The 25419-nt window shown below is 43.3% G+C and overlaps 1 protein-coding gene and 1 long non-coding RNA gene across 7 annotated transcripts in view; one reads left to right on the top strand and one right to left on the bottom strand.

Moving 5' to 3' along the window:
* LOC137528384 (uncharacterized) overlaps positions 1-1218 on the bottom strand; it is a 4571-nt gene extending 3353 nt beyond the window's left edge. Inside the window, exon 1 of the long non-coding RNA XR_011023384.1 lies at positions 1021-1218. This is a non-coding gene — a long non-coding RNA (uncharacterized lncRNA). The remainder of the gene's footprint in view (positions 1-1020) is intronic.
* Positions 1-24115, top strand: part of LOC137527199 (H(+)/Cl(-) exchange transporter 5-like) — a 397265-nt gene extending 373150 nt beyond the window's left edge. For all 6 annotated transcript variants that reach the window (XM_068247697.1, XM_068247696.1, XM_068247695.1 and 3 more), the window contains one exon: positions 23395-24115. In XM_068247697.1, the coding sequence (XP_068103798.1) occupies positions 23395-23485 (91 nt within the window). In that variant the 3' untranslated portion in view covers positions 23486-24115. The remainder of the gene's footprint in view (positions 1-23394) is intronic.
* The last annotated feature ends 1304 nt before the right edge of the window (positions 24116-25419 follow it).

Below are 25419 nucleotides of genomic sequence, written 5' to 3'. Positions count from 1 at the left end.
GCACGGGACAGGTTAGCTGTTGTATAGAGGGCATGAGACAGGTTAGCTGTTGTATAGAGGGCACGGGACAGGTTAGCCGTTGTATAGGGGGCACGGGACATGTTAGCTGTTGTATAGGGGGCACGGGACAGGTTAGCTGTTGTATAGGGGGCACGGGACAGGTTAGCTGTTGTATAGAGGGCACGAGACAGGTTAGCTGTTGTATAGAGGGCACGGGACAGGTTAGCCGTTGTATAGGTGGCAAGAGACAGGTTAGCCGTTGTATAGGTGGCAAGAGACAGGTTAGCAGTTGTATAGGGGGCACGGGACAGGTTAGCCGTTGTATAGGGGCACAGGATAGGTTAGCCAGCGTATAGGGGCCAAAGGAGAGGTTAGCCGTTGTATAGGGGCACAGGATAGGTTAGCCAGCGTATAGGGGCCAAAGGAGAGGTTAGCCAGCGTATAGGGGCCAAAGGAGAGGTTAGCCAGCGTATAGGGGCCAAAGGAGAGGTTAGCCAGCGTATAGGGGCCAAACGAGGTTAGCCAGCGTATAGGGGCCAAAGGAGAGTTTACCTAGCGTTATGGGTCCACAGAACAGTTTAGTGAGCATTATGGGGCCATAGGTCAGGTTAGGCAGCTTACTAGGGCCATAGGTCAGGTTAGGCAGCGTACTAGGGCCATAGGTCAGGTTAGGCAGCGTACTAGGGCCATAGGTCAGGTTAGGCAGCGTACTAGGGCCATAGGGAAGGTTAGCCAGGGTATAGGGGCCACAGGACTGTTTAGCCAAGATATATAGAGGACTCTAGCTGGATGAACTTTACCATTAGTAACAATTACAGCATGTAAAAAAAAATCTGCTTTGATAAAGAATAAGCTATTTTTACATTTTTCACACATACTTATAGATAGAGAGAGAGATGTATAGGTGGATGTACAGTATCTCAACACATAAAAAAAAACACCTATACAAAAGAAAGCTGCATACAGACTTCGTTTTGACCAGTAAGAGATTGAATCTCAAGAGGTCATTAGTTTGTTTACCTTGTTTCTCCCAGCTTCTCTGATGCAGCATGGCAGACTGTGTTATCCGAGCCAGCAGACTGGAGCCCTCTGCCTGTGTCAGGAATCATGCAGAAAGCCCCGGCAGCTCCTTCCAAAGCCAGGGGAAGATATCTCACACACAATCAGCTCTCTTCCTGGTCTGCAGCCTCAAAGCCAGATAGAGCAGAGACTTCCTGTAACTCACGGGAGCGAGCATAGAGGGGCGTGGAGGGAAGGCCTGCCTAACAGCTAAACAACAATGAAGAGTCAGCCCCTTCCAGAGACTGCACGACAAGTACCGACTGTTCAGAGATAAGATGATTTATTACACTGACTCTGCAGCTACAAAGGGCTGCAGTAAGCCAGATCACATTAGATTTTCTTTAGGAACATGTAGAACAGAAGAAATACAGCCGAAAAATTTGTTACAGAGTCTCTTTAAATATTCAGTTTGAGTTTCTGAAACCTTCTATTGTTGAAGATGAAATATATTTGGAACATTTTGTGTCTTAAGGGTTGGAGTTTCCTGTTCATAAGGTCATGAATACATTAATGGAAACCGAATGGAAAGAGACAAATAAAAAGTCTAAATAGGCTAAATGCCCTAAATTAAACTTAGCCGGGGGAGGAGCAGGACATGATGGAGTGAGGGGGAGTGTCTCTCCTCACTGTGTCTGTTGTGCAAGCAGCAGAGGAATGGAGGCAGTTGTGCGAGTCAGGGGTTAGCATCTCCGCTTACCTGCCTGAGAGAACGGAGGAAAGGAGCACCTGGACCGTGAAAACAGCAGACGGTGCCTTGCAGTGTGATCGGCTGAGGGGGGATAGCGTGGTGACGACAGAGGCGGCAGAGACCGCATAGAGACTCACAGTTCCCTTTGAATGCTGCTGACTAGCGCCTAACACGCTGAGCATTTAGTACCCAGCAGTCAGCGTGAATCACTATTGTGCATCCTGGAGGGAACAGCTGCCACACAGGTACACCTTCCAAGCGGACTGATGGAGAGGAGACGAGTAACCGCACCAAGTGGAGTGATGTGAAGGAGCCTGGAGACCGCGGTGAGAGGTGTGTGGCTGTGTAACGGAGAGGCCGCGTGGTGATGAGGAGGGAAAGGTGAAGGTGCATGCTGTCCCCACCGTAGCAGTGGCGAAAAAGGGAGCTCAGAGGTGATCCTTTGCTTTTGTATAAGAAGAAGTTAAGAGGCCTGGCTGGTGGCAGACAAGAGACAGGCGAAGAAGTAGCTGAAGGGAAATAAGCTTTAAAGCAACGGGGGAGATCTTAACTGGGGATAGTGGGAGGAAGTAGCCAGAGAAAATGGTAAAAGAAAGGGAAGATCCCTGCTAAAGAGCAGGAGGCTGCTGGTCAGCGTAGAGTGAACAAGTTTTTTCCCAGAGACTGTAATATTGCCTAGAAATACGAAATTGATATGCAAAATAGAGAGCGACAACATAATCTGTGAGGGGGGTTCCAGAGACCGTACAGGAGGACAATATTGTGACCTGTTAACAGACTTTTTTTTTTAATAGGCTGTTAGGCCGTCCAGAAGAAGCTAGCATCAAGTTTGACAGGGCCCATAGAGCTCTCAGGGCCCAACCCAATGAAAGGGAACAACCAGGTACATTATAAGCAAGTTTCATAACTTTAGAGCACATGTGTCGAACTTCAGGCCTGGAGGGCCAGATCCAGACCAGTGTTTAGGATGGACTGAGAAAGAAAGGAATGTGTTCTACCTGATGGACCACACCTAATCTTATTCAGACCCATCAATTCATTTGAGCTGCATCAAAAATGTGTGAGGATCTCGGCCCTCGTAGGACCGGTTTGACATTCCTGCTTTAGAGAGAAGGAAGCTATATCAATGAGGCAAGGCAAAAGGGAGCTCTTGAATGGCATGGTGCAACTATTAGTATGTTCCAAGACCTGTCACTGATGACTTTGATGCACCGTAAGGCACTGAAGCCACTATTTACAGTGTTGCAGCAGAAGGAGATACCATATTAATGGGGATTACCCTTCGCCCTAATCATTTGTAAAGATCAACGTTGGCTGATCCTGCTGGGACCGGGAGATCTTCAAGGAATTGGACATACCTTTAATAGAATTGCCAGACTGGGACCCAGAAGGTCTCGGCAAGAGTAAAGTGCATAAGAAATAAGGAAGTGGCAAAGGAATATGTTCTGAGGGGGGAGTAAGGATTTAAATTATTTTTTTTCCTTTTTCTCCCTAGCAGACAAGCCAGCAGTAAGATGAAAGATGTGGCAAGCCCCACGAGGGATGGAATAGATGTCCCCCCGCCCTTGAACCCGGAGTAGTGGGGGTGGGGTAGACTGAGGGTGGGGAGAGCAGAGAGAGAAAAGAAGGGAGAATAAGAATCTGTCCCAGGAGGACAATTATAAGTAGCTGTGGATTCGCACACAAGGTGAATATAACCAATTATATTGGTGAATACACTGAATGAATATGATGTTGCAAATAGGATGTGTATATTATTAGATATGTAACTTAATACCTGAGATTGGAGGGGCACTGTGAGGGAGGGGGATGGACTGGGAAAGTGATTTTTTTTTTTTCGGACACGGGCAGGTCTGCGGAAGGTTATATTGAAAGGAAGATGGGGGGGGGGCCCTTCTCCCCACCTGTGCGGGGCGAGGGGGGGGGAGCAGGGAAATGTGGAGCTAAGCCCCTGGGATGGGAAGGAGGTGCAAGGATAAAAAGGGAGTAGATAAAGGAAGAGAATAAAAAATTACCCGGTGAGGTGAGTTATGGACATCTGCGGGCCTGTCAGAGGAGAATGTTTTTTGTTTGTTTGTTTGTTTGTTTGTTTGTTTTTGCACCCCCTCTAAACCCCCCCTTCCTCCCGGGGTGGGGTAAGGAGCAACATAGTAAAGTGTGATGTGTCACAAAAACACTTGAAAAGGAATTGGAGATAAAATGGTTGGAGTGTAAAGGAAAGGGAAGAAGATGTAATAGGGGCACGAATGAATATATATATGGAGCTTTGAAACAAGGGTAAATTATAGGAATAGAATAGCGGGGATAGAAAGGCAGGTAAAGTAATAACACTAATTCAGAGGGGATGGGGTTCTCTCCCCCCCCCCTTTTTCTGTTTTCTCCCTGCCACCGCCCTTTCCTTGTGCTGGCTCTGTTTCTTTGTTTACCTTTTCTTTTCTTTTTTTTTAATGCTATGAGGGGGGAGAGGGGGAGGAACACCGCTTTGGAAAAGGTCTACTGATACCCCAGAAGGTGTTGCAACCCAGAGAACCGGGGGAGGTTTCTAAATGGATAGTTTCCTTTTGAAAGGGAAGGGAGGTCGGCCCCAGAGAATTGGAGGATGGAGTGGGGCCAGAATCACACAGGGAAAAGGTTGCAGGGGTATGTATGACTGGGGGTGTGAATGGGTGATAGTGTCAACGGGCCAGTATAATTAGTGAAACACAAGGAAAACATGAGAACGTTGGATTTTAAGGTAATGTCACTGAACGTCAGGAGTTTAAACATACCAGAAAAAAGGGCTGCTATTCTGAGACTATGCCATAGAGAAAATGCAAATATTGTCTGTTTACAAGAGACTCATTTTAAAGGTCCTCCAGTGCCTCGGATTTACAATAGATATTATAATTCAGTATTTGTGAGTACTCCACAATCAGCTAAGGTTAAAGGAACAGCAATCTTAATAGCAAAAGAGGTCCCGTTTGAACTGAGAAAGAAATATGCAGATCCGCAAGGTAGATTTAATATGATTAAGGGCCAAGTGGGAGACAGAATGGTCACGGTTGGATCTTACTACGCTCCAAACGCAGGTCAAATGAAGGCGTTAAAAAGTTCCCTGGGGAAATTGGAATCTTTTGCAGAGGGGAGTATAATGGGAACGGATTTTAATTTAGCATTAGAACCTCAAATTGATACATCAACATGTGAGTACAATATCTAACAGTATGCTGAGAAAATGTAAAAACTTGTTGCATGAAGCACAATTGGTTGATGCCTGGCGCGTGGGTAATCCATCCAGCTTTGATTATACATATTTCTCACAAGTATATGTGTTATACGAGGATTGATTATATCTTTGTGTCCCACAATCTGTTGTCTTCTGTAAAAGATCCCAAAATAGGGCCGATAACGATATCAGACCATACACAGGTAATGGTGACCCTGGAATGGAGCAAAAGGAACAGGAGTCCAATGGTTTTGCGCCTGAATGGTGCCCTGTTGAAAGATGAGGAAGTGATGTATAGAATTAAGGAAGAATTGGTAACATATTTCTCTTTGAACTCCAGGGGTGAGGTGTCTGATGTGACGGGCTGGGAGGCACATAAGTGTTATATAAGAGGTATAATGATTCAGGAAGGGGCTAGAAGAAAAAGGGAAAGCGATAGAAAGATGAAGCAGGCTTTAGACAATATAGCGAGATTAAAAAGACAGCATAAAGAAGGGCAGGATAGAGACAGAGGAACGAACAAGGGAGAGGGAAAAGCTGAAGGAACTTTTGTTCCAGAAAGCGAAAAATATCGCCCTGAGGTGCAAAAGTTCCTTCTATGAACATGGGAACAGATGTGGGGCCAGAGCTCTTAGGAAACAACAAAAAAGTAACTAGATTTCCTGTATTTAGGATGAAAGCACACAAAAAAATTACAAATTTGAGGAAATATCTCAGATATTTCAAGAATATTATATAAAATTGTACAATTTGGAAATTAGAAATAGAGAGGGGAAAGAAGAGGAAATAAAGGAAAAGATAACGAGCATCTGGTACAAAGTAGCATGCCCAGACTGTCAGATGAAGATGCCTCATCCCTGGAGTTCCCTTTATCGATATGGCACTTAACAAATGCCAACGGGAAAGCTTCCGGGACCTGATGGCCTGACCACCGGATATTATAAGGTATTTGAAGAGCAAGTGGTGGGATATTTCGTGGAGGCACTTAATGAAATTATAGGATCAGAGGGTATAAAGGGGGGTTTTTCACCCCGTATGCTGGCGTCCCATATCACAGTCCTGCACAAGGAGGGTAAGGACCCGTTACAGTGCCAGAGTTATAGACCTATAGATGTAAAGATTTTTGCGAAAGCATTGTCTAACAGACTAGCCCCGCTTATGAAAAAGCTGGTCCACACAGACCAGGTGGGGTTCATGGGAGGCTAAGAGGCCAGAGATAACACTATTCGAACGCTGGATCTGGCCCAATGGGTGAGGACCCACTCCAGCCCTGTAGTTTTTCTGTCAACAGACGCTGAGAAAGCGTTTGACAGGGGTGGATAGGCCTTTATAGAGGGGGTTTTAAGGCATATAGGATTACAAGATAACATAAGTGAAAGGATTATGGCACTGTATTCACAACCAAATGGGAGAGTTAAAGCTAATGGGGTATTATCAGGCTCTTTTACTATTAAGAACGGGACTAGGCAAGGCTGTCCATCATCACCGTTGATTTTTGCATTATTGCTAGAACCCTTCTTGTGCAGGGTGAGACTGGACTCCAACATACAGGGTATCGGGGTGGGAGGAAGTGAGCACAAAGTAGCTGCATATGCTGGTGATATGTTATATATCACAGAGGCACATGCTACACTGCCAAATTTACTAAAGGAATTCCAGCTATATGGATCCTTGGCAAATATGAAGATAAACCTGGATAAAAGCGAGGCACTGGGGTGGGGGCTGGAAGAGAGACAAAATAAACTTTTAAGAGAAAATTTTCCATTTAAATGGCAAGAAAGGACCCTCAAATATCTGGGGGTAAAAGTCATCTTTACTTTGGGGGAAGTTGTTGGATCAGATAAAACTAGACCTACAGAATTGGAATAGACCACAATTTTCTTGGTTTGACAGAATTGCCATAATTAAAATTAACATTCTACCCAACATACACAGAACATTTATATCGTGCTTTTCTCCTGGCGGACTCAAAGCGCCAGAGCTGCAGCCACAAGGACACGCTCAATAAGCAGTGTTAGGGAGACTTGCCCAAGGTCTCCTACTGAATAGGTGCTGGCTTACTGAACAGGCAGAGCTGAGATTCGAACCCAGGTCTCCTGTGTCAGAGGACACATTACACTATCCAGCCACTACTCCTACCCACTACTCCTACCCAGTTTGTTATATCTGTTCCAGACCCTCCCCATACCAGTGCCTGCTCTTTTTTTCAGAACACTTACAAGTATCACTAGGAAATTTATAGGAGGAGGTCAGAAAATGAGAATTCATTTAAGATTGCAAACAGCAGAGAGGGATAGAGGTGGACTCGCAGTGCCAAATTTCAAAAAATATTACAAAATATTAGGCAGCGACCCTGGTAAGGATAGTGGACTGGCATAAGCATGCAGAGAAAAAGGGATGGGTGAGGCTGGAGAAGGAGATTATAGGGACCTCAACAAAGAGCATTACATGGTCAGCAGGAAATTATGGGGCCTTAGGCATAGAAAAGAATATAACCTTAAAGAGACTCTGTAACTTGAAAAAGATCCCCTGGGGGGTACTCACCTCGGGTGGGGGAAGCCTCCGGATCCTAATGAGGCTTCCCACGCCGTCCTGCGTCCCACGGGGGTCTCGCTGCAGCCCTCTGAACAGCCGGCGACAGGCCCGACTGTAATTTCAATATTTACCTTTGCTTGCTCCAGCGGGGGCGCTGTGGCTGCATTCGGCTCGGAAATAGACGGAAATACCCGATCTCTGTCGGGTCCGCTCTACTGCGCAGGCGCCGAAGACTTGCGCCTGCGCAGTAGAGCGGACCCGACGGCGATCGGGTATTTCCGCCTACTTCGGAGCCGACAGCCATCAGAGCGCCTGCGCAGGAGCCAGGAAGGTAAATATTGCGTCACGGCTGTACGGAGGGCTACAGCGAGACCCCCGAGGGACGCAGGACGGCGTGGGAAGCCTAATTAGGATCCTGAGGCTTCCCCCACCCGAGGTGAGTACCCCCCAGGGGACGTTTTACCGTTACAGTTCCTCTTTAAGGCATACGTTGAAAATCTTTTATAAAAGGGAAAAGGGGACAATTTCCCCATGGCCCACTCCCTTGATACCGATCCTAGGCAATAGAAACTTCCCATTGGGTGAGTAGCTATGGAGGTACTGGGGTATAGGAAAGGATATAGATTTGAGAGCCCGGGGTTTGGTGGAAGGAGGGGAATGGATCACATTGCAGAGAGTAAAAGGGCAGGAAAGAAATGGAGAGATTGGATGAATGGAGTTATCTGCTATTCTAATTCTTCCTAGCATGCTGTGGGTCTAGGGTAGCATTAAGCAAAAATATGACCCCATTTGAGGAGTTGTGTGTGGGGAATGTCCGGGGGGAGGGGGACACTTTCAAAAATCTATACACTTCTCAATGAGATGGAGGACCCAACATCTATAATTAGATCAAAGTGGGAGAAAGACCTAGGAAATCTATTCTCAGAAGGGCAGTGAAGGAAGGTACTTAGTATGGCTAGTAAATCTTTTATCTCCACAAAAGGGCAAGAAGTTGGGATATAAAATGTTCTCAAGATGGCATTATACCCCAGAAAGGTTGAGTAGGATGTTTACAACATGCTGGAGTTGTGGAGAGGAAAAAGGAGACATCTTGCATATCTTCTGGGGTTGCAAATTGATAAAACCATTTTGGGAAAAAATGTAAAGTCTTATTTTTGACATTACGGGACTACTGCCCCCAGAGGACCCCACATTTTTCTTACTGCATTGCAATGACTGGCATATTAATGAGTATGAAAGATCATTGATGAGATTCTTGGTTAACACAGCCTGGATCCTTGTGGCAAGGCACTGGAGGTTCACCTCTCCCCCCTCTATAGGAGAGTGGGTGGGAGAAGTGGAGGGATTATGGAGAATGGAGGAAATTATTAATTACACTCGAGGGAATAGAGAGGAACATGAAGAAAGATGGAGTCAATGTAAGGAATTTAAAGATAACCAGGTTAATCGATCAATAACAAGGACCCCTGACGTTCAGTGACAGAATGCAAGAAAGAGGAGAGAAGAGGTGATAAGGAGTCAAGGAAGAGACCAAGGTCAAAAGGAAAAAGAGAGGCATGGCCTGGGGGGTGGTTAGGGTTGAATGAGGAAGTATGAATGGAGGTGGAAGGTCTGGGATGCAAATAAAAAGATAAATTGAAGAAGGGAAATGGTGCACATAAGGGAGATTATGTATAAGATAAATTATGAAAACAATACCCTTTGCAGCCCTTTTCTTGCTGCTCACCTTTCTATTCTTTTTTCTCTTCCTAATCCCTCCCTTTTTCTCTTTACCCCATGGGACGAGGAGTATTACGCAGCAGACTACACTCAAGCCTCCATGACTAATTCAATTAAAATTGCATCTCTCAATGTTCAGGGCCTCAATTCCCCCCCTAAAAGAACCAAAGCCTTCCAACATTTTAAGAAACTAAATATAGATGTTATATGTGTACAAGAATCTCATTTTATCGCTGGTAAAGAACCAAAATTTTTTCACAAGGACTACAGGCAAATATTCTTTGCAAGTGCCCCCATTAAAAAAAGGGGAGTCTTTATAGCCTTCAGGAACTCTACTAACTTCACTCTCTCAAAGTCTATCGCAGACCCCGAAGGAAGGTATGTCCTACTGATAGGCAAAATTCAAGACGAACCAATTTCTATAATGTCCTATTACGCCCCTAATGACGCACAAGCGCCTTTCTTATCTCACATCCTCCAAGTACTTGCCACACACAGTAAAGGCAGGCTATTTTTGGCGGGTGACACAAACCACTGCCTGAACCCATTCTGGGACAAACAACCTTCAAGTAATCCTACTACAGGAACGTTGCAGAAACAAACCGCCACCATCATTTCGGCTTTCCAATCATATGACCTCATTGATACTTGGAGAGAATTGAACCCCCTTAAAAAAGGCTTCACGTTCTACTCTAACCCACACTTATCCTTCTCCCGCATAGACCACTTTTGGGTCACCTCTCCCACACTACCCCTAGTCAAGGCAGCTGTCATTCACCCCATCCCATGGTCAGACCATGACATGAATATTATAACTTTCTCATCCTTGATCCAACGCCCTACGGAAATCCGCTGGGTAATGAACCAGTATTTACTCACTAAGGAAGACACAATTCAACAAATAAAAGCCAAATTAATCGAATACTTCGAGCTAAACGTCCCAGATGATGCGATCTCAGACCTCACCATCTGGGAAGCCCACAAGGTAGTAATCAGGGGGATCCTAATACAACTAGCCTCTAGGCACAAAAAAGATAAGCAGCAACTCCTTCAAAAACTAGAACTAGCTTACCAGGAAAAACACACTAACTTTCAAAACAACCCTACCCCTGACAACAAAAGCGATCTACTAAGGGCGGAAACTGCTCTTAATTTAAGTTTAACAGACTCAGCCGAAAAGCAACTCGCCAATACTAAATTTAAATTCTTTCTCAAAAGCAATAAGCCAGACACACTCTTGGCCAGACGTCTTAGGCAGACAGATCCATCACATAAACCTATTACCTTACAACAGTGCCCAAACCAGACCACTTCTAACCCTAACACTATAGTAGACACTTTCCGCCAACACCTAGAACAACTATATAACTCCCCCGACTCTTCGTCACCCAACCAATTATCAGACTTCCTGTCAGATGTACCAATACCCAGTATGCCTCCTGGTTTCAGAGAGTTAATGGAACGAGAAATCTCACTTGTTGAAGTACAATTAGCAATCAAACAACTCAAGCTCAACAAGCAACCGGGACCAGATGGTTTTAAAGCACTCTACTACAAGAAACTAAGTACCGTCCTCGCTCCAAAATTAGTTAGCGCCTTCAACAGCATCCTTAAAGGTGCAAAGCTCCACTCTGAATCCATCACGGCCTCCATTAGCATGATCCCGAAGCCTAACACAAACAGCTTAATTTGGTCCAACTACAGACCAATATCGCTTTTAAATATTGATGTTAAGCTATTGGCCAAAATCCTAGCCACCCGCCTCAACACTGAAATCTCGTCCCTCATACATAATGACCAGGTAGGGTTTATGCCACATCGTCAAGCGGGAGACAGTGTCAGACGTCTCATTCATATTATCCACCACGCCCATACAACCCAAATCCCTTCTATGCTCCTTTCCCTAGATATAACGAAAGCCTTTGATTCTGTCTCATGGAAATATCTAATTGCAATATTGCGCAAATGGGGCTTTGGTGACCACTTTATCACCTGGATACAGGCCTTATATTCCACCCCCTTAGCGTTTGTACATTACAACGGATTCCGCTCCCCTTCCTTTAAAATCACTAGAGGCACCCGTCAAGGCTGCCCCCTCTCCCCTCTTCTTTTCGCCCTTGCAATAGAGCCCCTAGCCATCCAAATCCGAAACTCACCAGACATCCATGGGATTCCACTGGGAAAAAGGATATTTAAAGTCAACCTTTTTGCCGACGACTTAGTTCTCTGCATCTCCCGCCCTACCAACTCCCTCCTAACCTTAAACAAACTCTTATCAACTTTTGGCACCGTCTCGGGCCTGCAAGTCAACCCTGACAAATCAAAGGCACTGAATGTTTCATTACCCCATAGACTCGTGCAAGCCCTCCAAGACGCCTTTGAGTTCCAATGGGACCAACAAAAACTCCCACATCTAGGCATATACCTAACAAATACATACGAATCCCTATTCAGGCACAATTATCCAATGCTAGCCAAAGAATTACTTCAAATGCTTGAATGCTGGAAACGATACTCTATCTCCTGGTTAGGTCGTATCGCGGCGATAAAAATGACGTTCCTTCCAAAACTTCTCTACACCTTCCGTATGCTACCCATCCCGTTACCAGCTTCCTTCCTATGTAACATCCAGAGCAAGGTCAACCACTTTATATGGGGCTCCAAAAAACCGAGGTTTCGCAGTATAAACTTGTATAGATTAAGACCCGACGGAGGCCTTGGAGTACCCAACCTGAAACACTACTACAAGGCCGCACAAATTTCCCCACTAATTCTGTGGCAATTGAACTCCCACAGGCCTTCATGGGTAGACATCGAGGAATCCTTAGTTCACCCAATTAAACTCTCTAATCTCCTCTGGATCACCCCGGCCAGTAAAACGACAGTCACTAATCCCATAATTAAGCACTCCTTATCCGTTTGGGACAGCTGCAAGTACTCCGGAAATTTATTATCTCCACATAGGCCCCTGACATCTTTCCTCGGGAACCCCTCTTTCCCCGCAGCCTTAACCTCACCTGCTAGCTTTCGCTGGTGGATTAGTTCTCACCTCACCACGGTTTACTCCTTATCTTCGGACACAGGTATGAAAACCTTAGCCTTCCTACATGAACACAAGCAACTCCCCCCCACTGAAAGATTCCGATACATGCAAATTTCACATTTTGTTAAGTCTCACCTCTCCCACACAGATTCCCCTTTAACCAGAACCCCTTTTGAACATATCTGCGCCTCAGACCCACTTTCACCTGGCACTGTCTCACTCATATATAAGGCATTAACCCATGCACAATCCAAACACAAACCAAACTACATAGTTGACTGGGAGAAAGATTTAAATATCTCGATCGATCCTGAAGACTTGTCCGACATTTCGACTAATATCCCCAAAACCTCTATCAACGCTGACCTAGTTGAAGTCAACTATAAGTTACTTTTTAGATGGTACCTGGTTCCTTCCCGTCTGGCCAAGTTTAAAAGCAACACATCCCCAAACTGCTTCAGAGGCTGCAATACCCCTGGAACTCATGTTCATACCTGGTGGAAATGTGCTAAAGTACGCCGACTCTGGCTAAGAGTATGTACATGGGCCTCCTCGTTAACCAACCAACCGATACCTAGGAACCCACTACACACTTTGCTGGGCCTTCCTTATCCAAATCTTACCAAACCAGTAAATACCCTGGTAAATTATATCTTTACAGCAACTAAACTGACGATAGCCGCAGCGTGGAACACTAATCTCCTCTCCTTTGACCTGGTGAAAAGTAGATTAAACCGCATCCTCTTTTTTGAGAAACTGCGAGCCAGATTAGAAGATAATATGACTAAATTCAACAAAATCTGGTCCTCCTACATGGAATACCTACTGGGGACTGACTATAGCGCTAGGATTGGTGCAGTTTGACATCTTGGAGTCGCCCTAACTCCCGCTGCCTAGGCGGATTTGCAACAGCCTACTCTCTCCTCGTCCCATACTCTACCTTACCTCCCTCTCTACCCCTACGTCTTCTATTCCTCTCTCTTCCCTTTTCCCTCTCTACTACTCTCTTTACCTAGTGTTAGATGCGTCTATCAGATATCCACTCCCGCCTCCACTGGGAGACGGGTAGCAAAAGCTAACTATACTACCCGAACAAAATAGGCTCATGCCCAGCCAACAATTGGTTCAATGAATGGGCAAGAGACATTTTGTCGCAGATATAGCCACTTTGACTAATCTTTTCACAATATAGCAAAGACAACGCCCCGAATCACCGCAACCCTCCGGTTGCTTTAAAAGTGCCAGTCAATAATAACTCTAACACTTGATGATGTTCATTCCTTTTATCCCCGTTATGTTTGTTATTGATGTTAATTCCTGTACATGACTGTATACTTTCTTATAACCCAACCATTTGCCAATGTCTATATAGTCTGTGCAGACTTATGTTCATGTTCTATCTTATAAAATTCAATAAAAACGATTAAAATAAAAAAAAGGCACTGTTCCCCGAAATGTGTGTCAAGGGGTCTTAAAGCATGCTCATTTTGTATTTGTGGAATAAAAAAAAATCTTTTTGTAATTTTATGAAATTTGAAAATAAAGAGCATGGAAAAATAAATTAGACTTAGCCATTTCAAAGTTATCCAAAGATTCACCTATTCCATTGTAGGACACAGGAACCCTCAGCGCTTTATCTGACAGAAAAATGGAACCTCTTCTTAAAGGAATCATCAGCGAAAAAAGAAAAAATCAGTACTGCGCAGTATGCCGCGGACAACGTGCCCATGATTGACAGTGGCGCGCTTCACGCAGGCGCAGTAATGACGATCTCTAGGTCAGTAGCACCGTGCGGGGAGCCCGGGATGGCAACGGAGAGCGGAGCGGTCAGCGTGGGACAGTTGGCTGCAAGGGGCTGGAGAAATCCCCAGGCGAGTAAAGCTGATTTTTTTTTTTTTTTTCGCTGAGGATTTCTGTAAGCAATCTTGGGAGGCTGTTTCAGCCTCGTGTACACCTAATTTAGCAGCCACCTCTACTGCTATGTGTTTAATTATGTGGTTGCAAGAGTTGCAATCTCTTTTGAAGAGTGGTTCTCAAATTAAGAATATTGCTCATTCTGTCGCAACGTTAAAATTGGCAGCAAAGTTTCTTGCTGATACATCCAACGAAGACGTTAGAATTTCTGCTCGCAGTTTGGCATTAAATAATTCTGTGAAGAAGGTTCCTGTGGCTACAAAATTGGGATGGTGATGCTATCACTTGACAAAAACTTTGTGCGCTCCCATTTGAAGGTAAATTGCTTTTTGGCTCTGTTCTAGAAACCGTGTTAGAGCAGCAGAAAGGAAATAGATTTTTCCAGCGGGTAAGAAAAAGCGGACCCCTAAAAGGAATTTTCGTTCGTTTGGGAGACACCAGAAAAACTTTCTGGATTCAGGAAATAAATGGCAAAGCAAAAGGGTACAAAGGCTAAAATTTCCTCTTCAATCTCAAACCCTCTGACAATAATACCAAATTCCAATCTGAACAATGACTATATGTAGGTGGGAGGCAGATTAAAAAAACTTTTTTCCAGCATGGTAGAGAATATCAAAAAGCAGGTACGTCTACCAAACCATCAAAGATGGTTACAAAATTCAGTTTACTAGAGTTCCCCCGAGGGCCTTCAGGGGTAACAAGCTCTCTTCAGTCTCCAGTTCAGCAGGTGGCAATGGAGAAAGCGATGGGGTCTCTTTTTCAGAAGGGAGTTGTGGAGAAAGTACCTTCGTAAGAGAGAGGGGAAGGTTTCTATTCCACTCTATACCTGGTTCCGAAACTGAACGGTTATTTTCGCCTAATCATCAATCTTTGGTTTCTGAATCAGTATGTGAAGTACAAAAGAATCCTCCTGGTGAAGAATTACTTCATGGCGTCCATACACCTTGAGGCTGCATACTATCATGTCCACATACATCCAATGCACTGGAAGTATTTGAGAGCAGCTGTAAAGATTCAATCCCAGGTCCTTCATCTGCAGTTTAAAGCTCTCCCATTTGGGATTTCAAGCACTCCCAGAATCTTTACAAAGATCATGACAGAAGTTGCAGCCTTTGTGAGAATGCAGAATATTATTCTAGTCCCTTATCTAGACGATCTTCTGATAGATGCAAGAACGAGGGAGATTCTCCAAGACCATATTCAGATTGTGCTTGAAATTCTGAAGGACTTGGGGTGTATTCTGAATTTGCAGAAATCCGATCTAAGTCCGGGACTGAACATTTTCTGGGAATCTCACTGGATTTAACTTTACAGATCTCCTTTTTGCCGGAAAAGAAAGTAGCTCCTCTGATCGAAAGTACACAGTCATTCCTGAGAGTAAAGTCTGTCACAGTAAGACAAGCTATGTGTCTCCTGGGAAAAAATGTCAGCTTGCATCCCAGCTGTAGCTTGTGCTCAGGCAAGGTACAGAGCATTTCAACTGGCAATCCTGTGTCAGTGGTTGGGCAAACAGGAAGATCTAGAGAAAACAATCTGGTTGTCGGATCCAGTAAGACTCTCCCTAAACTGGTGGACTTGCGTCCGAATCTGCATAAAGGTGTAAGTTGGACAAATCAAGATCCACTTGTCATTACAACAGACACAAGCCTCTAGGGTTGAGGAGCGCATCTGAAACAGTATTACATTCAGGACAGGTAGTCTCCCCCTAGAGAAAACATTCTCCTCAAACCACAGATAGTTGCTTGCGATCTGGAAGTATGTTCAGAAATGGAAAAATCTGCTATTGGACAGAAATGTGATCCTCCAGTCAGACAATCAGACGTTTGTTGCTCACATAAACAATCAAGGGGGGGGGGGGGGACTTACAGTCCACCTCTGATCTCTCTCTCTCTCTCTCTCTCTCTCTCTCTCTCTCTCTCTCCAGATATTCTGCCGGGCAGAGAACAGGGTTCTTTCCAGGGTTCCCCTCAAAGGAAAGGACAATGTTCTAGCAGATTGGTGAAAGCCGCAAACGGTTACTTCAGAGCAACTGGTGTCTGAACAAGGATGTATTCAGGATGATTTGCAACAAATGGGGTCTTCCATCCATAGGCCTGTTTGCAGCCTGGGACAATGCTCTTCTTCCCAGATTCAGCTCCCTCAACCCCAGAGGCTTTCCAGAATGTGTGTAAGCATTCCTGCTGGACTGGAGAGAACATATGCCTTTCATCCCTTAAAACTGATAGGAAGGGTTCTGCAAAAAGTAGTAAGAGATCAGGCCACATTAATCCTGATGGTAGAAGATCCAATGATCTTGCCAATATCAGATCGGCTTCTGAAGCAGGGACAAGTGTACAATCCTGCAGTGGCCAGTCCGAACCTGAAGGTGTGGCTTTTGAACGGAGCTTACTACTAAACAAAGGTTTGTCAGAAAAAGATGTTGAAACTCTGCTTCATGCTAGGAAGCCTGTCACCTCTACAATTTAAGAGTCTGGAAAGTTTTTTTTTTGTGACTTCAACAAAAAATACTCCAGAAAATCTAATTTTTTAATTCCCAATATTCTAGATTTCCTGCACAAAGGCCTAGATATGGGTTTAAAGTTGAACACCCTTAAACTACAACTTGCTGCTTTAGGGGCTTACTTTGATGTTCCTTTTACCTCCAATTCCTTGATTAAAAGGAAGTCTGTAGTGAAAAAAGCGACCGTACCTCCTTGGGACTTAAATTTAGTTAGTTTCTATTATTCAGTCTCCCTTCGAGCCTTTGGATCAGATATCCATTAAGGACTTGACTCTGAAAACCTGTTTTTTTTTTTTTGTTTTGTTTTGTTTTTTGGTGGCGATAACTACGGCCAGGCGTATCAGAGAAATACAGGCCCTTAGTATTAAACCACCATTCATGTCTATCCAAGAGGATAGAATTATGTTTCAGATACCACCTTAATTTTCACCAAAAGTTATGTCCAATTTCCACAGAGAGCAGGAAATCTTCATTTCCTCCATTTGTCCGAATCCTTCAAACCAAAAAAAGGAAAGATTTAGCTCACTGGATGTGAGAAAAATAATTTTAGTTTATTTAGACAAAACTTCTTGGAGGAAGGAAGATAATTTTTTTGTTCAGTTACAGGTTGCCCGAAAAGGGTTTAAAACATCTAAAAGTACGCTAAGTAATTGGTTGAAGCTTTGTATTAACAAAGCCTATGATATTGCAGGGAAGCCAGTTCCTGAGAAAGTGAAAGCTCACTCTACTAGGGCTGTCTCATCTTCCTGGGCAGAGAGAAACTCTGCCTCTGTACTTCAAATTTGCAAAGCTGCCACATGGTTTTATGATACATTCATAAATCATCATTGTTTGGATCTACCAAGCAATCAAGACTTGGGTTTTGGTCGTAAAGTACTGTTGACGGTTGTTCCGCCCTGAAGGAGGTAATATTCTATATCTCCTGGTGGACCTGTTGTGGAGGCAAGTGGAAGCCAATAATTACTCTTACCGGTAATTGGTTTTCCTCGTAGCCTCCACGACAGGTGGGGCAACCCACCCACAATTTAAACAGTAATTCTCCTACCCATATATGGTGATAGTTCAAAACACTGGAGGTAGGTGGGTAGAAGGTGGCTACTTAATCTGTTCTTTCTGTCCCAAGGATAGGCGGGGCTATCTCCTGGCTATAGTATTATTGTATCTCCTGGTGGACCTGTCATTGAGGCTACGTGGAAAACCAATTACCGGTAAGAGTAATTATTGGCATTTTTGTACTACTTGTGAACCTTTCTTGTAAGGGGTAAAAGTTTTTTGTACAAAAAAAAAAAAAAAATGTTTATATACAGCAAACCTATCGCATTACTGGGTGATACAAATAGTATTGTCACTAGCAGACTAATACTTGACTGATAGCTGAACCAACCAGGAAAAATGCTCTGCTTGATTTGGTCAATTCAGATATACATAACATTGTATCTAATGTGCACAGGATGAAATTCCGAGGTTCTTTGAGAGTTTGTTCTGCACTTTGGTTGAATTTGCTTAAATTGATTGTAAGGTCTATCCTTCCCCAAAAAGTTACCTATGGACAGGGAAGGCTCTAGTTCCTATAGAGCCTTCCCTTCCCTGTCCTCTCTTGCCTACCTTGTTCCAGCGCCGTTACCCCCATTTAATTGGAAGCACTCTTGAACCTGAGTGCTTCCGAAGACTGATGGCTCCATACTGCGCATGTAAGCACACTCATGCATGCCCAGTACGGAGCTGTCCGTCTTCAGAAGCACTTGGGGACACAAGTGCTTTAGAAGCCTTCCTAAGGGCTTGCAGAGGTGTATAAGATCAATTGGTGTTATTCACACAACGGGTCTGACAACGCTGGAATTGAGGGGAGCAAAAGAAGACCGAGAAGGCGCTATAGGATCCAGAGCCTTCCCTGTCTGTAAGAAAGTATCATACTTTTTTTTTTTTTTTTTCGGCTTAACACTCCCTTTAATAGCAGTGTTGGGAAAGTTGACACATGTTTAAACTCTTCTCCAGTTGCAGATGATTTTCCATACAATGAAATGATTGATGTCCAAGGGATTGGCTATCTTTCAAAATCTTTTACAGAAATGTGTACTGTTTAGATAGCGATATATAAGATCACTTTTTAAATAGGCACAGGGATATAGCAGACATCAACAAAAAGCTAATCAAAGTAATTGTCTGAGGTAAGATGGCTTATTTGAAGATCATCTCTAATGATTTGCACTTGATTGCACTTGAGGTGGCGTTTGTTTGGACTTAAATGCTTCCAGGGATAGAAATGTCCTAATTAGGTGAGGCTAGGAGATCCATAATGTAGGGGCAGCATGACAGAAGGATCAGGCTCCAAAGGTTTTGAGGTGGACTCTGGAGGTGACCAAGTTGATAGATCCTTTTGATCTAAGATTATGGGTGGTGTGATTCACTTGCAACAGATCCTTCAGATATCCAGGGACCAAATTGTGTAAAGATTTGAATGTTAATAGGTGAATCTTGAAGAGGATTCTCCATTTTATGGGTAGCCAATGAAGTGAGCGGAGGATTGGTGTTGTGGAAATGAAGGGGCTGGTTTATTAAAGGACTACTGTAACCCCAGAGGGATATGGAAGCTGTCATATTTTGTTTTCCTTTTAAGCAATACCAGTTGTCTGGCTATACTGCTGATCCTCTGTTACTAATCCTTTTAGCCATAGACCCTGAACAAGCATGCAGTAGATCAGGTTTTTCTGACATTGGCCTCAATTCACTAAGCTTATCTCCTGTCTTTAATAACTCTTCTGAGCTTTTTCTGCAGTTATCACCATTATATCACCATGGTGAGAACTGTAAAACCGCTCAGAAGAGTTATTAAAGACAGGAGATCAGCTTAGTGAATTGAGGCCATTGTCAAATCTGACAAGATTAGCTGCATGCTTGTTTCTGGTGTTATTTAGACACTACTGCAGTCAAGTAGATCCCCGGGGCTACCAGGCAACTGGTATTGTTTAGAAATAAATAAATATGGAAGCCTCCATATTCTTCTCACTTCAGTTGTCCTTTAACAGCCTTGCATATTACACTTCCGGAAATAGTACTGGCAAAATAGATACACTCACACTTTACCCAAAGGGGCTAAAGCCAATATGTACTGAAATTGGTTACAGTTGATAATCTGAACCTCATAGATGAAAGGGTACACAAGTCTGTGCTACCCCTATGTCTGAGATACTGGTTCTAAAAACATGTAAAAGACTCATATGTTATTATGCAATCAATGGTGTGATAAGACAGTGTGAGGAAAAAGGGTCTTTGCTGATCCCTCCACTTTAAGTTATTGGGGTGTAGCTATCTCCTCCCAACACACTCCACAACTGTGATTTAAGTACTGTATATACATCTAAGTATTAATGGTACCTATACTGGTCTTATAATAGAAGGCTAGGATCCTCATTAAACACACTATATAGCAATAATGCAGTGCGTGTGGCTGAGGGAAATTTGTATTATAGCCAAATAGAGACCCCATAGGGGTCAAACAGTATAGGTAACACTCCTTCACGGAAGGTATACTGGGGTTTGTTCACGAAAGGATAAGAAAAGAGTGCATATAGTGTATATACAATAATAAGGGACAACTCAACAATTGTTTCACCCCTGTAACGGGGCGTCATCAGGAGAACTTAGTGCACAAATCATAATACAAGTACAGAATCCCCCCACCAACCGATAGAACTTCCCCCAGCAAACAGCCCAGATCAGAGCTCTGATCTGGGCTGTTTGCTGGGGGAATTTCTATATATGACTGTATGCACCCTTTTCTTTTCCTTTCGTTATCAAACCCCAGTATACCTTCCGTAAAGTAGTGTTACCTATACTGTTTGACCCCTATGGGGTCTCTATTTGGCTATAGTACAAATTTCCCTCAGACACACGCACCGCATTATGACTATATAGTGTGTTTAATGAGGATTCTAGCCTTCTATTATAAGACCAGTATAGGTACTGATAACAAGAGAAGTATCTCAAGGATGTAGGCCTCGGGTCTCACCTGGAATCAAAACAGATTATGCATGCATAATTGAGTCTCACACCAAACGTGGATGGTATAATTCTCTGCCCTAGAGAGCTTGGGGAGAGGTTTTTATTAAGCTTCTGGCATAATCACATGTTAATGAGTTGTCTTATGGATATACATAGTTCATATAAAATAATAATTGCTGAACATGCTGGATTAATGTTAGATTGTCCATTGGTTAGTGAAATCTGCTGGTATAAGCATTCTTCGGCTGAATAATGTCTCGTGATAATGTCACGGGTGCATCTTGTCATTGTCTTGTGATGTCTGGTTTCATCAAACTGCAAGCTAAGCATCCTGTCACTGTCCTGTGACCATCTATGCAGGCTGCTTCTTTCAATCATAGGAATAGAAGTATAAACTGATCTGATACACATTTGAAGGAAAATCAACTTATTTGATAAAAATCCGCAAATTCACAAGCAATATTGATATATCTGATTATACATCTGAACAATGTTCTGTTATGTTTAGAGGTTTTAGGTTACACACAGAGTGAGTGTGCATAAGAAATGACATCAAATTATATAACACAAGGGTCTCTTGACAACAGTACCATTAATACTTAGACTTGTATACAGTACTCAAATCACAGTTCTGGAGTGTGTTGGGAGGAGATAGCTACACCCCACTAACTATCAAGTGGGGGGGATCAGCAAAGACCCTTTTTCCTCACACTATTTAACAGCCTTGCGACAACATTCTATACTAATTTCAGGCTGTTCAGGCCTTTATTTTGAAGGCCTTCTTGATGTGATGGAGGCATGAAGTAGGGTTTTCAGTTTCACTAGATTTCGGAGGCGGTGGGTTGGAGGAAGGTCCAGGTAAGTATTTCACATTTAAATTTTAGGCCTCTGCTCCGGGTCTCTTTAAAGGGGAACTGAAGTAAGAGGTATACGCAGGCTTCCATATTTATTTCCTTTTAATCAATACCAGTTGCCTGGCAGTCCTGCTGGTCTATTTCTCTGCAGTAGTATCTGAATAACACCAAAAACAAGCATGCAGCTAGTCTTGTCAGATCTGACTTTAAAGTCTGAAACACCTGATCTGCTGCATGCTTGTTCAGGGGCTATGGCTAATAGTATTAGAGGCAGAGGATCAGCAGGGCTGCCAGGCAACTGGTATTGCTTGAAAGGAAATAAACATGGCAGCCTCCATATACCCCTCTCTTCAGTTCCCCTTTAAAGATTTTGTTTCTTGAGAGGCTGGCTTCAAGTTGAGTTGGAGATGGACTGCCTTTTCATTAATTTGCCTAGAAAGGAGAGGCCCCAGAATATTTAGCTGCTTATAGCATCTGGGTCTAAAGGTGCGTACACACATGCGACTATAGTCGTTTGTAACGATCGTTCCCCGATCTTTACTAACGACGATCGTTACAAAAAAACGAACCACCGACTATTAAGGCAAACGACGAACGAGCCAAATCGCTACAAAAGAAAGTTCTGTCTCGGCGGATTTTAACCGACGATCGTTTGCAAAAGTAGTACATCGTTGCAAACGGTCGTTCGTACTAGGCTTGACATGCGCATTTCACTATTTCTCCCTGAAACTTCTCATTTTTATGCGCAGGCGCAATAGTTGCTTTACGTGATGTAACGTTCGTTCTAACGATTAGATTGTTACACACATTTAAAAACTAACTTTACTCAGGTCGTTCTTTCATCAATTAAAAGCTCGTTCGTCGTTCTCAACGAACGATCGTTGTCGCATGTGTGTACGTAGCATTAGGATAGTTTCTTGAGTATGTGTAATTTAAATAAAGACTACAATATATAACTGATTTGTTTGAGCTGGTTTCCTCTCTACAGCACCATTTCCTCCAACATCCCAAAGCCATGCTAAAATTTGAGAAGCTTCCATTATCCTTACACCATGGTAGAGATACTGGATGCTGATTATGGTAGGGATTTAATTTTGAACTCCTCTGAGGCACAGTTACGGACATGACTGTAAAGCACTGCAGAAGATGTCAGCACTAAATAGATAATAGTAATACCATTTTGTTAAGGCACTTTATCTATTAGTATGGCTGAGGATAAAATAGTTGTATGTTGTAAACGGTATTAACCTCCCTGGCGGTAAGCCCGTGCTGAGCACGGGCTATGCCGCCGGGAGGCACCGCTCAGGCCCCGCTGGGCCGATTTGCATAATTTTTTTTTTTGCTGCACGCAGCTAGCACTTTGCTAGCTGCGTGCAGTGTCCGATCGCCGCCGCTTCCCGCCGATCCGCTGCTATACGCGTCGCCGCAGCTGCCCCCCCCCCCCTCCCAGACCCCGTGCGCTGCCTGGCCAATCAGTGCCAGGCAGCGCTGTGGGGTGGATCGGAGTCCCCTTTGACGTCACGACGTCGATGACGTCATCCCGCCCCGTCGCCATGGCGACGGGGGAAGCCCTCCAAGAGATCCTTGATCTCCGATCGCCGGCGGCGATCGGATGGGCTGGGGGGATGCCGCCGAGCAGCGGCTATCATGTAGCGAGACCTCGTCTCGCTACATGAAAAAAAAAAATTAAAAAAAAAAACGTATTTGCTGCCCCCTGGCGGATTTTTACAAACCGCCAGGAGGGTTAATGGACTGTTCTTGCTTGTACAAATGATTGTATGATGGTTTGTCACAAGCATTTAGTTTTCAATGTGTTATGTCCACATGTACAAAGAGGTTGTAATTCAGTTATGTGTTTCTTTTCCCTTTCAGGAGATTGTTGGGAATTATAACTAAGAAGGATGTCCTAAAGCACATAGCGCAGATGGCCAACCAAGATCCAGACTCTATATTGTTCAACTGAACTTGTAAACATATGATAAATGAACAGTAGATCCTGTGAAGCAGTACTTGCTATCACTTTATAGTGTTTTTATGCCTTTGGACTGTGAAGAGAAGTGTCTAGCTTCATGCAGTGGAACTTCTAGCACTTTCTTCACTCTGGTTAAAATTATATCATAATGGCCTGTTCACTACCATCTGTTCTTGCCTGCTAGTCTTTTCTGCAGTTTTTATGTCTGTAGATTTGGTGAAAATACATAACCGAGAGACAACCCTTTTCAAAAGGAAAAAGCCTTAAGTTACCAAGGAAGGACTGTGCAATGCACCTTTAATTAACATGATTAAATTATATATTTCAGTTTGCATATTCTCCTGTGTTTAAAGGTCAAACTATATCACTGTATGCAACAAAAAGTTTGTTGAAAACAGAATGTATCCTGTGCTAAGAAATGCATTTAAATGCATGGAGACAATACCACTTACACAGCCTTATTTTACTGTAATCCTCTGTGATTGCAATATCTTTAAAGCAAATGTTGGATGCATAGATTACATTATGTATTAAATTTGATGACTTACACATGCACATCTCCACAACTGAAAATCCTACATTATTCTTGACTGCTTTAAAAAGTATAAATCTATAACACAACTGGGAGCTTGTTTAGTGTTTTTTTGTTTTGTTTTTTGTATTTTAGGAGAGGCAGTATTCAGATTTTCAAGTTTAATTTTCAAATTAATCATGGTCCCAAATTACAGAATGCATTTATAAATTGTACTAACTCTCCTAGAAACTAAGTTAATATATTCATAATTATTTTGAATGTTTCCTCTTTATTCAATCCAACTTTTATTTGCTGAATAAATTGTTTACAAAGTACCAACCAACCTACTGAACCTTTCTGTAGCACATAGTCTGTTGTAAACCAGTTTCCTTTTTTTTCCCCTCTCTTTGTTCCTGATAGGAAAAGGCATTACAACAAATATGCTGTTTTATACTAAAATACATTTGGTAAATAATAGTAAGTGTACAGTTAAATCCATACAGCCAATCCCCTTCCTAGCTGTGGCTACACTCTGTGTCTCTTGTATGCAGCGGGAAGAGGGAACTGTGGCCCAAATTATGGATCAAGCTCACTGTGCCAAAAACCTGCTCGGTTCTTGTCTTTTACATGAGTGCTAACTCAGTAAGGGACCAGCCTTTAACTCGTTGCCATCATAAAATTGGTTATAGTGGGATCTGAACCCTCTATAACAGTAATTCTACGGTATACCTTGAAATGAATCCGAGCACTCAGTCTTTGATTTTAAATAAGACTAGTTGACCTAAGCCCGTTTAAAAACGCGCTCTAGGTCTCTTAACACTGCCAGTCAGTGCGCACGTGCACACCTGTCCGCCCGCTTGGCCGGCCTGCCCGCCCTGTGTCCAGCCCCAACGCTGTCAGTGCTTGACGTACAGTAGGGCAAAGCAGTTACACAGGGACAGACGCAGGGACAATTGCATTGTATTACATTGGATATTTACTTCTCATACAGCATATATACAAAAATATGAACAGTTCTAAGTAACGTTTCCCTCTAAACATTCCATTTGAATAGGCCTTCATCGTAAAGCATTCGTGAATTTTTTTTAAGTACATTCAAAACAGAATGCCCTGTTCAGTACCATCTGTTCTTGCCTGCTAGTCTTTTCTGCAGTTGTGTAATGTAGAATAGTCTAAATAGTAGTAATAGTCATAGACTAGTAATAGTCTAAAAATAGTCTAAGCTGTGTTGGTAGCTGTGTCAAAACTAGTAATCTTCTTGAAAAATGGCATAAAAAGAACTTCTAAAAGAACTTTCTAACATCTCAACAGAACTTAAAACGGTATAAAACCCTGACATAATATTCAATAAACACGTTTTCCTACATTTTTATATGCCATACAGTTATCATATTTTCATTTGTGCAGAAGT

This window comes from Hyperolius riggenbachi, chromosome 8 (genome assembly GCF_040937935.1).
Source record: "Hyperolius riggenbachi isolate aHypRig1 chromosome 8, aHypRig1.pri, whole genome shotgun sequence".
NCBI lineage: Eukaryota > Metazoa > Chordata > Amphibia > Anura > Hyperoliidae > Hyperolius > Hyperolius riggenbachi.
This window is presented reverse-complemented; position numbering and strand designations above follow the sequence as displayed.